The sequence below is a fragment of the Mus musculus genome, chromosome 12, assembly GCF_000001635.26.
Source record: "Mus musculus strain C57BL/6J chromosome 12, GRCm38.p6 C57BL/6J".
NCBI lineage: Eukaryota > Metazoa > Chordata > Mammalia > Rodentia > Muridae > Mus > Mus musculus.
In genome coordinates, this window is record NC_000078.6 from 86714252 (window position 1) to 86730478 (window position 16227).

Below are 16227 nucleotides of genomic sequence, written 5' to 3' on the forward strand. Positions count from 1 at the left end.
CACTATGTGCCTAAGTCTACCGCCATCTACTGGATCCTGGGCACTCTCATGGGGACCACAGACTCTTCCCTCTCCCAGCATTTGCTATCAATAGCCAACAGCTCCCAGTGACCACTCATCTTTCTATTCATGGAAAAATAATAATATTTTCCATATGCTCCAATGCTTAACTTTGAAGCACTCTTTTATTTATCTTTCTTTTCTAAAGCATCTGCCTTCCTCTTTCAATTATTTCTTTCTTTGTATATTTTAGTATAGATTACATAATATTACTTTGAGCAAGGCCAGCTTTAAGTTAGCTACATTATTCTATGCCAGTTATTTATCAGAAATTTAGATATAGGAAACATTCAGCATGTGTTCTAAATAATAATTTTACTTTTAACATAGGATTGTGTATGGAACATTTCAGTCTTCACTTCTCTACGGCCAGAGGGCTCTGCAGCTCCGAAAGAATCACCTTTGCCCTTCACACACATGAACACACTGTGTACTGAAAACATGGCCTGATTCCCTGCATAATTCTCCATACATTGCCTTTCAGGAGCAAAACCAACTACAGGTTTTTCTATCACAATGTATGCATTCCACTCTTGGTAGGGTGGTGGGGGAAAAAAGAGATTTGGGGTCCCTCAAAAGGTGTTCCCCTGGGAGAGCATGATCAAGAAGCCATGCCCCACCCATGCTGAAGGCAGTGATATGGCCAATGCAGTCCTGATGGGGCAGACTGCATCATGCTGCCTGGAGAAACAGCTCAGGGTGACGACCCTCTGGAGGCTGTTCGCATGCAGCACCTGACTGCCCAAGAGGCAGAGGCTGCCATCTACCACTTGCAGCTATTTGAGGAACTCCGCTGCCTGACACCCATTACCAGCGACCCCACAGAAGCTGCTGCTGTGGGCGCTGTGGAGGCCTCCTTCAAGTGCTGCAGTAGGGCCATCATCATGCTCACCATGTCTGGCAGAAGTGCTCACCAAGTGGCCAGGCACCGCAACTTGGGCTCCTATCATTGCTGTGACGTGCAATCCCCAGACTGCTCGCCAGGCCCATCTGTACGTGGCATCTTCCCTGTGCTGTATAAGGATGCCGAACTGAATGCCTGGGCTGAGGATGTTGACCTTCATGTAAACTTGGCCATGGATGTTGGCAAGGCCCGAGACTTCTTCAGAAGGGAGATGTGGTCACTGTGCTGACCGGGTGGCACCCTGGCTCTGGATCCACCAACACCATGCGTGTAGTGCCTGTACCTTGATGGCCCTCTGGAGCCCCTCTCCTAGCTCCTGTCCCTTCCCCTCCCCTATCCTTTCCATTAGGCCAGCAATGCTTGTAGTGACCACTCTGGGCCACAGTGTGGCGCTGGTGGACTGGGACACCAGGGAAAATTAATGCCTCTAAAACATGCACTAGAGCCCAGCTATTATTCATGGCCCTACTTGAGCCAGGGGTGGAGGAGGAATACAGGATTGGAAACCCTCTGACTTTATCACAGAAGGGCGGCAGCATCTCTGTGTTTTGCTCCTGTACAATTTTGTCCAGAGAATTCCCAGCCCTAGCCTGGAATCAGGAGATAGCAAGAGTAGGGGCTGAGGGCGTGGGGCCCAGGGTCCCAGTGTAGATGACTTTTGGCCCTGCCCTTGACCCTACTTTCCCAACAGCTTTGGCCTCCCCACTCCTTGTGCACTCCACTGCTGTCACTGCAGACACTCCACTCTCCACCTTGTATTCTGCAGAGTCTCCAGGCCTGTAGCTATAGTGCCCACCTGAATGTCAATAAACAGCAGCTGAAGCACCAGAAAAAAAAAAAGGTGTTTCTCACCTTGGGGAAATGCACACTGTTGTTTTGAGATCTATTCAGCCCCCATAGGTAAGACTCCCCATATTTCCCCAGGCACTGCTAGCCCATCTCCCCTTGTGTCCATTACCAACTCACTGTGGTTCACAGCTTCAGATCTAGTTTTGTAAAAAATGGTGTTTGTCTCTGGCTTGCTTTCCTCATCTTCCTTATTTCTTCAAAGTGGTGTCAGAGACCAGAAGGTGAAGCCACCAAAGGTACTCTGCATATGCAAACGGAAGCCCTCCATAGGAGCAAGGTTTCCTTGTGATGAGACTCCCTTCACCTCACAGATTGCAAAGCCCTGTGATATATGCACCTTCTCCCTTCTCCCCTGCAAACGCTAAACACAGTCGCTAAGCCTTAAAAGGTTAATTGCTACTCAAACTCCCAGAGCTGACAAGAACCCAGGGCTCTTGGTTTATGGCCCAGTGCTCCATCCAGTGCTTGGATGCAAAATATACATCTAAGCATGAACTCTGCTCACCTTCCTTCTTCCAAACTCATTATCAGAAGCTGGTCAAGGATTACATTTAGAAGAGACGTGGAACAAGATGGAGAGATGGCTCAGCAGCTAAAAGCACTTGCTCCTGAAGAGGACACAGATCCAGTTCCCAGCACCCACATCAGGCAGCTCACGAGCACCTGTTACTCCAGCTCCACAGGATCCGATGCCCTCTTCCACCCTCTGCAGGCACTGCATGCACACAGTACTCATTCACACACATAAATAGACAACGCTTCTGAGAGAGGGAGAGAGGCCTAGCAAACAAGAACTTACAAATGTCAGCGGTGACGAAAGATAAGGGACAAGAAAACAGGCTTCCTGTTACCTGGCTTAGTGTCTGTCACTCCTTCCATTAGAACCAGTCCCACTGGTCGCTGGCAAGCGAGGTCACAGAAGCGGAATCGTAGTAGGAAGTCTCGGCCATATTTCAGTCTCTCTAAAAACCAGGAAATGTCATATGGTAAAGGAAAGGCACAGGAGTCCCACGCTGAGACCTCCTAAGTGCCAAGAACACGCTAGCACAACAGCACAGAGGAAATCTGAATTTGAGGACAGGGACATTGTTCCAACAGCTGCAGCTGGAACTTGTCTGTTTCACTTGGTGACATATGGAGCCCAATGAGGAAGACAGGGGGACATGCTAAGAACATCAAGGAGATTATACTTTCATAATTAAGAGCAAGCGTTCGCTCCACATGAACATGAAGACACAGCAAACCAACAATGCAATATACGAGTCAAACATGGTGGTACACGCTTTTAATCCCAGCACTGTGGAAGCTGAGGCAAGTGCTCTGAGATCCAAGCCAGCCTGGTCTACATAGTGGGTTTCAGGACAGCTAGTGCTATGTAAAGACACCTTGTGTCAAAAGATGACAACAACAAAAAAGAATGTGTTACGTGAGCACTGAAGGATGGCTTGCCCAGAAAAGCACCAGCTACTCTTACAGAGTGCCAAAGTTTGGTTCCTAGCACCCACATGTCAGCTCACAACCATCTGTTAGTGTGAGTGTCAAGGGACCCGACTTCTAGGCTGTGCAGGCACCAGGCACATACAGGGTGCACATACAGGCACCCAGGCAAAGAGACAAAACAAAAAAACACAAAGAAGAAAACCTGCTTACCTGATCTCTTGGGATGACAGGAGGTGACATATTGACAGCAGTCAGTGATGCCCAGGGAGCTGGGCCACAGTGGGGCCTGCAGCTTCCTCTGGTAAAGCTGATGAGAGAAGTCTTCCTGTCCAGAAACCTACCAAAAAAAGAAAAGGAAAGGAAAGCCAGGTGGGCATGAGGAAGCCAGGATAGAAAAACGAAAGGACTCGTGATTTGGGACATTTGAACAAATACAAACATACGCCATCAGACAACAGTGTACGCATGGAATGAGCAAGCCACTAATCTCCAGGGAAGGCAACAATAAGGAACTAATTATAACTTTACCTACTCACTAGAAACAAACGTCCGTGTGATAGAAAACAGTGAAGAGAGAGTGGGGACCAAGTCAAGGCAAACAGAGCTGTAGAGCATGTGGTCCTGAGGTTCGCCTCAGAAACATGTACACAGTGCTGCACAAGGGAGACCAACTCTCGGCAGATCTTAATCTATAATGCACACAGGTTGACCCTGCCATCCTCAGCTCGGCATCTTCTAGACCAAAGTCAATTCCTTGAGTCTGGTATTGGGGAAACACAGGGCAAAACCAAATGGGAGATGCAGCAAGCACTTTACCGTGTCTACGTCACCATCCTCTGCCAAAGTCATGAGCAGCCTGGGAATGGACAGAGCGTGTAGGGGAAACATTCAGCAACAGCAGTCACCGCACATCTCCACGTGGGCAGCAAAACCCCCTTTGTTTCACTTAACAACAAATATATGAATGCCAACTATGTGTATGGCACTGGGATAGACTAGTGATAGACACCATTCCCTTGCCCTCAAAGGGCATAAACATTCAGTATGCAATCCCAAGTTAGAGTCTTAGAATTAAGGGCCATCTCCCGCACATATGTAGCAGATGTGCAACTTGGTCTTCATGTGGGTCCCCCAACAACTGGAGTGGGGGCTGTCCCTGAATCTGCTGCCTGCCTGTAGAGCCTGTTCCCCTAACTGGGCCACTTTGTCCGGCCTCAGTGGTCCTGCAGTGACTCGTGTGCTGGGGGAATGGGGGAGGCTCTCCTATCTCAGAGAAGAGGAGGGGGAAGTGAGGGTAAGATCTGTGGGACAGGGTACTGGGATGAGAGGTGGAGCTAATATTGGGATGTAAAGTGAATAAATAAATACTTTAAAAAGGAATTAACGGCCACTTACAGGCTGTGACTTTGGACAAGTCACTTCATGTTCTTTAAGTTAATATTATTTACCAAGAACACTAATACCATATACAATTACAAATCTTACACTAATAATAACCACTAGTGATTACTGACTGTCCCCTTTGAACAGGGCACTAGAAAACCTCACATGCATTACTTCATATGATCCTAAGGTATCTACCATTGGTCCCACTATACCCTCAGCATACAGATGAAGCAGAGGGGGCCTGAGAAAGTTCCATAACCTGCCCAGGATGACAGATCAGAGATCTGAATTCAAGGATATCTGGTTTCAAAACAAGTGTTCTCACAGCCCATCCCTGACCCTGCCTGCCTGTCACATGGTAGGCACTCAGCAAATTCTCCTGTCCAAGCTCCTTGAAGACAGCTCCTTTAGGGCAGGCTAATGCCTTGCTCTGGGCAACCAGGATACCACCAGCACTTAAGTAACCTCACTGAAAGAAAAGCCCAAGTACTCAATGATGGTTCAGTCATTTTGTGTCCCTGCTCCATTGTGTTTTGCCAGAAATTAAACAAAAATGTGGATCAGGAGAGACAAAACAGGAACAGAGAGATTAAGTAACATAAGGTAGTCAAAACAAGCCAATAAAACTATGCGCTATCTATGCTACCAATGTTTGGCAGCTATAAGAAATTAAATTCAAATGTAAATTATTGGCTGAAAGAAAAAAAAAAAAACCAGCCCAAAACAAAGACAGTACTGTGCTGTGTTTATAACATACATATGGAGATTTATATAGGAGTGTTGTGGTGATTACAGCATGATATTAGAGGCCAGGCCACCTGGCTATAATTCCTGCCCCCCTCCCACTAACTGCATGACTTAAACAGAATTATTTAGCACCTCTCTGCCTTAGTTTCTGTACTTATTAAAAATATTTAATGATAGAAACAGTGGAAATACAATAGTTGATATATGTAAACTGCTCAAAACAGTACTTGAGACCCAGCTAGGAGCTTAATAATGTAAACTGGGGTAGTATTTGGCAGCATAAATACTGTAACTGCACGGAGACTGACTTGAGAGAAGTGTTGCTACACTTAGAAGTCATCACTTCACTCCGTGTGGGACGATGGGACTTAGGTTACACAAGGGTATTTTCTCTTAATTGTTAAATAACTCAGAGGAATCGCTTGCAAACTAAAACCTGGTACAAATGGGAAGCTGCTGAGTGTGCCCGAGGTATTCATGTGCTGCTAATCGCCAGGAGCAGACACAGCCATGCAGCAGCAGCAGCTGATGCGACACACCCAGCTCTCTCCCTAGCCCGAGCTTCCACCCCACGGCGGCTGTCCCATTTCACCTTCCAGGCTGGCATGCCATTGTACTGGAGCTCTCCATCCCTGATGAAGTTGTAGAGAGGTGAGTCAGGGACAGAATTCAGGTCCCCACACAAGATGATGGGGCAGTGGCTGCCATCTGACAACCTGGCCACCTTGTCCACCTCGGCCAGAAGAATGGCCATCTGGGCCAGCTTGACATCACCCCGACGCGGGTTGTACAGGACATGGGTATTTGCCACACACAGGGGAGCCACTGAGACTTGCCCCAGACCTTCTGGCACTAGCGGCTGCAGCAGCAACACTAAGCCCACATTGTCCCGGTTGAGGAGCTCCAACCCAGGCCGGAAGTACTCCACAGGGCTGGCACAGAGCAGACGGAACCTGGTGGGCTTGTAGCACACAGCACAGCCATCCGTTTTACACCCAGTCCTCCTCTTGTAAAAACAGGTGAAGCCTGTAAGGAAATGTCACCATGGAGTGGGTCAGTGTCAGGGAAGCCTTCATCCCTTCCAACCACAAAGGGTCCGAGCCTAAGGCACCAAATCCTGGGAACCCACAAGAGGGCCCTTGCCACCTCTGAGGCTCTGAAGAGATTCCCTTACAACTACAGCCAGAGCCTGAGGGACAAGAAGGGGAAGGGTACAAGCAACAAACATGAAAGAACAGAGGCTTGTCACCAGAGGCAAAACTGGCTCCAAATGGGAGGTCCTGTAATCCTGTAACCCAAGCTAATCCTAGTAGCTTCCCCAGTCCCTAGTCCCTTGGATCTAGAATCGGGTAAGTAGAAGTCCTGGCTCCACAACCTTCTAGCCTTGTAGTTTGGGGGTTTTGAGCAAGTCACAGCAACTTTTGGAACCTGTTTCTCATCTGTAAAATGGGATCAATAACACGTAGCCTCACAGAGTTCATGGAGTTAGTTACTTCAAAGGTTTAAAAACCTAGAACTCTACCTCCTCAAACACACACACACACACACAAAAGGAACTAGCCCACAGGCAGGGCTAATGGTTTACAAGGACACAAAGAAGAGGTAGACTCTTCAGGTGACTGCAGGGCTGGAGGAAGAAGGGCTGGCAGACATGCTGTGGGGAGCTGTAGTACCCATCATCCGCAGAGAGGGCTCCAGCTGCTCCCAGTAGTGGTCTTCCTGGACTTCCTGAAGACACAGGATCTGGGGAATTGACAAAGGAACCAATCACTCCAGAGGTCCAGAACAATATGACTCCTACTCCCTAAGAGCAGGCCCCCAGACCAGATTGAGTGTCATAGTGAGACTTCCCACAGAGCTGACTTCCCAGCTAGCCAGCCACCAGCAGCAGCAAGCACAGGCCCAGACTGAAGCTTGAAGTGGCCAAGACATGCATGTTAGATTTCCCCACCCTGTCAATCTCTGCACAAGAGTGCTGGAAAGTGTACACTCTGGAGAATCGTCTTGGCATCTGCCCAAAATGCTTGACTCCAGGGCAGGCAAGCTCAAAGCTGTCATCTACAGAGCCAAAGATAATCTTAGCTCATCTGGCACGGCTGGCATCATCTGGATAGCTATGGAACAGGAACTCATGCTCTCCGAGTGTCAGAGAACAGGCTAGATCTGCACCTATGCAAGATGGCGCATCTCCCTCTTCACTCACATCCGGGTCCCAGTGCTGGAATTCCTGCATGAGGTTGGCAAAGCGGTAATTCCAGTTGAGGATGTCTGGATGGCAATGCAGATAGAGCTCTGAGCTCTGCTGCATCAGGTCCTGGGCCAGGATATTATACGACATCAGAGTGAACTGGAACTGAGGGCCGTCTCCTGCCTCCAGACCCTGAGCATCTGGCTGTGTGGAGAAATCCTCCCATTCTCGCCACAGGATTTCTGCAAAGGGGTCAAGAGAGGAGCTCCAGAGGACATGCAGGTTACCCAGTGGCCAAGCCACTGCTACCCAGTGTCACCACGTCATGCCCGAGGTTCCTTTCTCCATTGCCCCTGCCACCCATCAGTCTCAAAACATTTTTCAGAGCTGAGAATAAACGCCTCAGGGCTGGAGACAGTCTTGGCCTATCCATCACTGTGTCCCCCGGTTACCTACCTCCTCGCATATGCTCATGAATACTTATGAGTCTAACAAGCTCCCACATATGATATAGCCATGAGCCTCTGGGGAATCATGCCATGGGGTGTCATTAATAGTCTTCTGGGGTTAGGTACCTGAGTAGATTTCAAACCTATTTAAGCCACAGAACTTTCTTCACATCTTCACAGACTCCCAATATATGTAACGTAAATAAAACTAGAGTTATTCTCCCTGAGGCAGAGTGGAGGCCGTGAGACCTCTGAACCCCTGCCTCCACAAAGCCCTGTATCCCACCTGCAGTACAACAAGGTAGACTGAACATCAGAACTAAGGTTGGGCCTCAGTTATCTCACTGCCTAACTGCAAGACATTAGACATGTCCCATTCCTCTCTGCACTATGACTTTTTCATCTGTAGACACATGAGGACGGACATGATGACACTGCCAATATCTGAGCCTGCAATGGTCTCAGAAAAAACTAAATGTGACAGCAGAACACACACACCCCTCCCCCCACTACAAGCTCTTTTCTAGATGACCCACAACCCGGGCTCACTATGCTGGTTGTCAGACTCACCATGATAAGGTATTTCCATTGGGGGAGGCTGCAGCTGTTCCAGGCCTTCAAAGGGCCACATGGAAGTCTCCTCCTGGGGCATAGGCTCCGGTGCTATGCTCCAGGCCACCATTGCAGGGTCCTCTTCCCACTGTTCTGCGGCCATCGCACCCATTGGAAGAACAGCACAATCTGCATACTGGGGCCCTGTCTGTACCGGAACAGCCGCCCACAAAGGACCCTCAACCTCGGCCAGAGGCTCCTCCCCTAGCACCTCAGGGAAAGGCTGGTTCAGGTTCTCTGCTGCCCGAAGGTCACTCAGCTGCCTGCTGGACCACTTGTCCTCCGAGGCAGCATCCTGTTCTCCAGAATTATCCATCAGGAGGGCCAGACTGCTCTCAGCTAGTCCCTTATCCGCAAGGGGACCCTCGCTTGCAGTTGAGGGTGTCTGGTTCCACCCTTCTTCTCGCCACTGCTGCAGCAGGCCCTCACACTCTTCTTGGTCAGGCCCCCGAGGGGCCATGGCAAAGTTACCCTCTACCTGGGGAGATGAGCTCTTCGCCAGAAGGGCATTTTTTCGACATGTAAAGAAAGCATCTAGAAAGGAAGCCAAAATATCAGGTTATAAGAAGATAGCAAAACTTGTTCCACAGTATTCTCCAGCTGGAACAGAGGCCTCATGGGAACAATGATCATCTCCACCTTGCTGTCACAGCCTCCCAACTCAATACCTGGGACCTCATCTCAGCAGTGCTTGTGATATGCCAGGCACTGTTGTAATCGCTTTACAAATATTAACCAATTTGCAAGGCAGGGACCTGATAAATTTCAATGGGAGAATGAAAGAACACTAATCCCAGAGATAATCTATAACACAGATCAGAACATAAAACTTCATCTCTTTTCCTGGAGGTAAACACTCCTTTTTAATTTTTAACTTATTTTAAGTGTACGGGTGTTGTGTCTACATGTATGTCTGTGTAGTGTGTGCGTGTGTGCGTACATGCCTGGTAACTACAGGGGTCAGAGAAGGCTGTTGGATGCCCTGGGCCTGGAGTTACAAAGTATGGTATGCTACCATGTGGGGGTTGGGAATCGATCACACTTGAATCCCCTAGAAAAACAACCAGAGCCATTTTCTCCAGCCCTGAAAACTCTACTTTTAACATCAATTCTCCAGTCCTGAAAACAACACTACATTAGAACTAACACTTAATTGTGAAATAATACGGAGAATTATACTCATAACAAAATTAACAAAACTGGCTCTAAACGATGTTCCTTCAGGCGGACTTACTCTTCTTGACTTCGAGAACCAGAGAAGTTGGAACGAGATAACCCCTGAGAGTTTTCCAGGTCTATAAGCTTTATGAAAGCATCCCAAAAATAATATTACTACTAAAGTGGGCCTTAAAACCAACTTACTTTTTAAACAGAACCCCCTAGGCTCCTTTCCAGAGCTGTTCATCCCACCCATAACATTTTCAAAAACCTCACTGCTTTCTTGCTCCATTAACACACCAGAGGCTGTAAATTAAAGGGTAGCAGCCACTGACAGTTATAAGACAGCTGTCATCTATGCTATAGCATCCACAAATGACAGCCAATAGGCAACAGAGCAGGCAGAGAGCTCTAAAATTAGAGCTTCAAAGACCTGTTTTGATGACAGCAAGTCAGTCCCCGCCCCCTCACACATGCACACAGACCAGGGAGCGCTCACTCACATCCCAGGGACAAATGGCATGCACACAGTGATAACCCACAACCACCAGACACTCATCTTATTGGCAATCTGTGAACTATATTAATTTATGTCTCTCTAAGTCAGTAAATTTTGGTAAATCTGGGCCAGCAAGATGGCTCAGCAAGGAAAAGTACTTGCCACAAAGGCTGAAGGAACTAAATCCACAAAGGTTGTCCTCTGACTTCCACACACACACGCCCTGGCTAGTTCACCACCACATACATACACACATTCTGTGCACACAGAGAACAACAAATCAATCTTTTAAAAATTAGATCGGTATTTTCCAACTAGGTGAGAGAGGCAGACTTTTGCCCTAAGGGAACAGTAATGGCCAGAGCTGCTGAGGCACTATGACTGTCAGGGTGCCACCAAGCATCCTACAGTGCACAGGACAGACTCACAGCAAATGCTCTGCTCTAGCATGTCAAGAATGCTCTCAACTAACAGGCTGGGTTGCTGGGACTTAATCAAGAGCTTACTAATAAGAGCGTCCTGAGAGGCATAAATTTTAGCCCCTCACTTTCAAATTCAGCAGATAATATTGGTGGAGATGGTTTACTAAAATCTCTTACAAAATACCAAATACACAAAATTAATAGAACTGTCCCTTCATAACATGTGGATTGGAGGGCTCCTTTAAAATCTCTAGAAGCTAACTAACTGGGAAACCTGTGAGCTAACAGACTGCCATTGTGGTCACTAGATAGCCACAAAATTAAAGGACTATGCTGGGTACTCGGAACACAGTGACTTCTCTAGGACTTCCCATTCCTGAGAAACATAAGACACTGAAGGGCTTCTTGAGTCCTCTGGGAGACCCACGACTGCCAGCAAGTCCTGTGTTAGCATAAGATATTGCGAACAAATGGGCAAGGCCCTGCTCTATTGAAGCTGGCAGGCTGGCGGCAACACAGTAAAAATAATAAAATAATAATAATAATAATAATAATAATGTTTGATATAAAAATACAGTATCCATCTCCGAGACAGTGCAGTTCCAGAAAGACAAAGCACAGGGTGCAGTTGGGCGTCCTATTTCTAAAAAAAAAAAAAAAAAACCTTCTTGGTAGTGCCCCTAAGTTACAGGAGAAAAGTCTGGGGGTTCTGTGAGACCCCCGATTAAAACTGGGCTTGTGTGAAAGCAAGCCTACGGATTTCAAAAGCAGAGCGAAGCTGACTGCTCAGAAGTAACAACCAACCCCCTCACTAAAGCATCAGCCTATCACAGCTCTCTCTAAACACTTGCTCCAAAACTGAGGTTTTAAACGCGTCTAGCTTCTGAGCGTGTCTGTTTTTCAACTAGAGTCGGCTCAAAGAGGACAGCAAATGACTGACCGCAGTAAAAAGAGAAAAAACCTGTGAGGAGTGAGCCCACCCGCCTAAAAGCACATCCGTCCCTAACTCTACCCGCCGAGAAGTCCGGTCCTCGCCTGTCCCGGGTTGCCACCGCTCCCGACTCCCGGGAGTATTTCAGCCTGCCCCAGGACCACCGCTACTGTCAAGGAGGACGCCCCCTTCCCCAGCCCTAGGTCCACGTTAACCGTGGCCCGACGTCACCAGACCACAGCGTGAGGAGGGGCTGCCCACGAGAGTCGCCCGCCAGCCCCATCCTCGTGGGGCCAGGACGGCCCGCGGACCGCCTCACACTTTGCCTCTAAGCAGAGGACTGCGGTCCTGAGGCCTCACGCTCCGCCCCAGGGTCCGTGGAGCTCAACAGGGGCAGCCCTGGCTCCCGCCCATCGGGGCGCAAGGCCGGTACCTGAGAGAAAGCGGAAGAGGCGCGCGGCTGGCAGCAGCAGGTAATACAGGCACGACGCGATCATGGCCGGCTGCCTGCCCGCGCCGCCGCCCCTCCACACTGCTGCACACCGGTCTCCTCTGTTCGACCCCGCCCCACGCCTCCAGGGCTCCGCCCCACGCTAGCAAGGCTCTGCCTTGAGCCGCCTAGGCTCCGCCTCCTCACCGCCCAGGCCCCGCCCCAGGCTGGCGTTTCAACAACAACTTTATTGGGAACAAGAGAAAGGGGGCGGGTTGCAAAGGGAGGGGCTGCGTTAGAAGGCACCGGTTTCTATGGCAACAGAACAGCCTAGCATGAAACTCTATGCTAACTTTAAAAGTTCAAAGATATAAATAATAAATATAAAGATTAAAGATATAATAAAAATATTAAGGGGCTCGTAGGAGTCTCTAAAGTATCATTAAGAGACCACTGTTTTATTCCCAATTTTGCCACTAACTAGGGGTCTACCTCAGGGCCATTATATCCCCTTTTTGACCCTTTCTTCATCTCTAATACAAAGGACTGGACTTTCCGCAAAGACTTCTGCTGACCATAGCTTCTGGAATTAGCCCTTCTGAGCCAAGAGTTCAGGAATATGCTCTTCCTCATTCTCACACAATTCCGGCCTTTCCTCCTCCCGCGCTCAGAGTCTAGGTCACAAACAGTCTTCCCTGCTTCAAGTACATACGATTTTTACTTACTTCACCTGTTCCAAATGGGCTATGGGGAAAAAGAGTGTCCCATTGGAAGGGAGGGAGAAATGGAGGGAGGGAGAAAGGACTGCACAAGATAGGGACCAAGACTGAATAGTTAGGTGGCTTGTTTGCCATGAGTAAAAATGGTGTGGCCCATTGGGAGGAAGGGAAGGACTCCTCAATGCCAGGAACCAAGTCTGATTGGTGGTGTGTTTGCCCTGTATCTCTATTGTACCCAATACTAAATCAGTGTGGTAGTTTGAGTAAAATGATTCCCATCTGCTAATACTTGGTTCTTAGTGAGTGGCCCTTTGGGAAGGATTAGGCTGTGTGGCCTTGCTGGAGAAGTGTCACTGGGGGCTGACTTTGAGGTTTTGAAAGACTCGCTATTCTCAGTTCTCTTTGCTGCTTACAGCTTGAGATGTGAACCTTCAGCTCTCGGCTTCCGTTTATCCACATGCCTGCTGCCTGCTGCCTCTACTCTGCCATCATGGACTCACCTCGGGAACTGTAAGCTTCAAATAAACACTTTCTCGTAAGAATGGCCGTGGTCATGGTGTTTTCTCACAGCAATACAAAACTAAAGCTGGGCATGGCAGATCACACCTTTAATCCTAGTACTTTGGAGATTGAGTGGAGCTCTGTGGGGTTCATGCTGAGCCAGGGCTACATAATGAGACCTTATGAATACATACATACATACATACATATATACATGGTATAGATAGGTAGCCAGATAGATACATATATAAATACATACATAGTATAGATAGATAGATACCCAGTAGATACATACATAGGATAGATACATACATACATAGACACATACATACATAGTATAGATAGATTGATAGATAGATAGATAGATAGATAGATACTTGGATACATAGATACATAGCTAGAGACATACATACATAACCAGTCACGCAGAAGGGACTAATGATGAATAAAGTATGTGTTGCTTAAAGAAGGCCAGTTCCTGATCAAGATTCTATGCTAATGAAAGACCTCTTTGAATTTCTCTTCCCCTGTCTACTACCTTCAGTCCTCTGCCCCAACCATGATCTAAAGGAAGGAAGGACTACATAGTACACTCAGTTCCATTACCCAGTGTCTGAGCTGTGCCATTTCCAATTTGTGGCTGAAGCCTTGGCTGTTCAGAGAAGCCCTCTGGGGAGTCACCGGATCCTGGACCAGCTGGATACATCATAACACTGACGGGCTAAAGGGAGGAAGAAGGAGAGGATCAGTGATTGGCTTTCCTGTAATTTCCCCCTCATTATCTGCTTGCAGCTGCATTCATCCCTTTACCTGAGACGAACTCAATCTAAAGGCTGGGGAGGCATTTAGAAGTCAGTGTACACGTGTTAGTGTTACCTAAGGAACCCCAAGATCAAGCTCACTCCTTCAACATGGCTTAAGTAAACTCTCCACTGTCTCCCAAGATCTATCTGGAAGTCCAAGTTCCTAATCAGATCTTAAATCAGGGACTATGCATATCATTTTACAAAGCAATGGTCCTTCCATTTACTAGAAAATGTCTTTAAAGTAGAGACATCTAGGCCCTCCTCCCAGAGTTGTTCATCATAGGTCTGAGGCTTTTATTTATTTATTTATTTATTTATTTTCGTTTTTTGAGACAGGGTTTCTCTGTATAGCCCTGGCTATATTTCCCCTCAGAGGTAGAAGGTGAGTCCCTGCTACTGATGACAACCACGTACACAGGACCCAGAGGACCTGAGCTGTATTGGACCTGAAAGTCCCATCTCTGAGGATTAGCTTTCATGATACCAGAAGGCATCATGCAAGCTTCCAAGGAAGGAACCAACCAGCAGTCCAATTATGAAACCTATGATCCACAAGTTCTCAGCCAAAGGAAAATTCCAAGTGTGGCCTTCACTGTGTGCCAGCTTTAGCTTATCAGAAACAACCCGAGGGATGAGCCCTGTAATTAATCTCAGCTGTGATGACAAAGGCTTTGAGGAGCACCTGCATTCTTCATTAGCACACCTTCAAGGTGCATACACTACCTATCAGTGGAAGAAAAGGCTTTGTCATACTTTGAAGAATTCAATTTGGCACAGGTGCAAAATTGACTGCCTGTAATGTTTTTTGCTTTATCTGTGCCAATTACCTTCAGGATTGTAGTAATGGCCAAGGCCTGGAAAGTAATGCTCACTGCACCAAAAATTGTGAACCACATGTGTAGTTTAAATTTTTATCTTAGCGAGCTGAAGAGATGGGTCAGTAGTCAAGAGCATTACCTGTTCATTCAGAGGACCTAGGTTTAAGTCCCAGCATCCACGTGGCAGCTCACAACTATAACTCCAGTCCCAGTGGCTCCAGTGCCCTCTGTAGGCACCAGGAGCATGCAGAGTCCATACACATATATACAAACAAAAAATCAATAAATCTAAAATAATTGTAGTATATGTTTTTTTAAAAATGCACATTAGAGAGAACTGGAGAGATGGCTCAGCAGTTAATAACATTGACTGCTCTTCTAGAGGACACAGGTTTGATTCCCAGCACTCACATAGTGGCTCACAGTCATCTGTAGCACCCCTCTTCTAACCTCTGCAGGCACCAGGCATATCAGTGGTACACAGACATAGATTCAGCCAACGCATCTGTACACATAAAATAAAATAAAAGCAAAAAAAAAATGTATACTAGTGTCTGAGAGTGTAACTTAATGGCAAAGCATTTGCCTACCATGTACAGGCCTTGGGTTCAATCCCCAGTACAGGAAAAAAAGGAAAAGAAATTCAGATAGATAGATAGATAGATAGATAGATAGATAGCAAAAGTAAAAAAGGTGGGCTTGGATATAGCTCAGTGATAGATCAGTTGCCTAGTATTCATAAGAATCTGTATTTAATCCAAGCATCACACAGAGAAAAGCATAAAAAATTTTAAAGAAAATGAAATTAGTTTTAATAATCTTTAATTTGACCCTATAGATTAAAAAAATTAACTACCATTTATACTTTTAAACGAGAGAGGGTTACATTTATTTTTCTTTGAAATCAAGTCTGCATGTTACTCACACATCCTGTCTCAACTTGAAGTAGCCACATTCCAAGGACTTAAGAACTACCAGGAGTTAAATCAGTCGGGGGCTTCCATATTGAACTGCACTGGTCTAGAGAGCTCTCTCAGCTGCTCTGATAGGATAGGCTAAAAAGCATGGCCACTTCAACTTTTCTGATAACTCCTTAAAAAAAAATAAATAAATCTTGCTTCTCTGAGCCTAGTGTTTCCTCCAACACCTCAGAACTGATGACTAGACATTCCTAAAATGATCCGAGTTAGTGTCTTAGTCAGGGCCATATTGTCTAGTGGATCTTTGATTCTCAGTCTGACATCTTTTCCTTAAGTTTCTCAGATCTCTACCACTCACATACACACACAACACTGCTCCTAGTATAGA

At 47.0% G+C, this 16227-nt stretch overlaps 1 protein-coding gene, 1 long non-coding RNA gene and 1 pseudogene across 6 annotated transcripts in view; 2 read left to right on the forward strand and 1 right to left on the reverse strand.

Annotated features, from left to right (window-relative positions):
* The window catches only part of Angel1 (angel homolog 1), a 34585-nt gene that overhangs the window by 14533 nt on the left and 3825 nt on the right, over positions 1-16227 (reverse strand). For 2 of the 5 annotated variants that reach the window (XM_006516199.4, XM_030246896.1), the window contains 7 exons: positions 13902-14016; positions 8594-9169; positions 7590-7816; positions 7060-7129; positions 5979-6412; positions 3464-3590; positions 2665-2775 (listed from right to left, as the gene is read on the reverse strand). In XM_006516199.4, the coding sequence (XP_006516262.1) occupies positions 2665-2775; positions 3464-3590; positions 5979-6412; positions 7060-7129; positions 7590-7816; positions 8594-9169; positions 13902-14004 (1648 nt within the window). In that variant the 5' untranslated portion in view covers positions 14005-14016. Of the gene's footprint in view, positions 1-2664; positions 2776-3463; positions 3591-5978; positions 6413-7059; positions 7130-7589; positions 7817-8593; positions 9170-11726; positions 11935-12078; positions 12210-13901; positions 14017-15330; positions 15353-16227 lie in introns of those variants that run through there. The other 3 variants (XM_011244169.2, NM_144524.2, XM_006516200.4) reach the window with 3 other exon arrangements.
* On the forward strand, positions 560-1249 carry Gm17138 (predicted gene 17138; annotated as a pseudogene).
* Positions 12056-13326, forward strand: Gm32755 (predicted gene, 32755). The gene is made up of 3 exons (NR_136890.1): positions 12056-12118; positions 12620-12779; positions 13210-13326. It is a non-coding gene; the product is annotated as a predicted gene, 32755 (long non-coding RNA).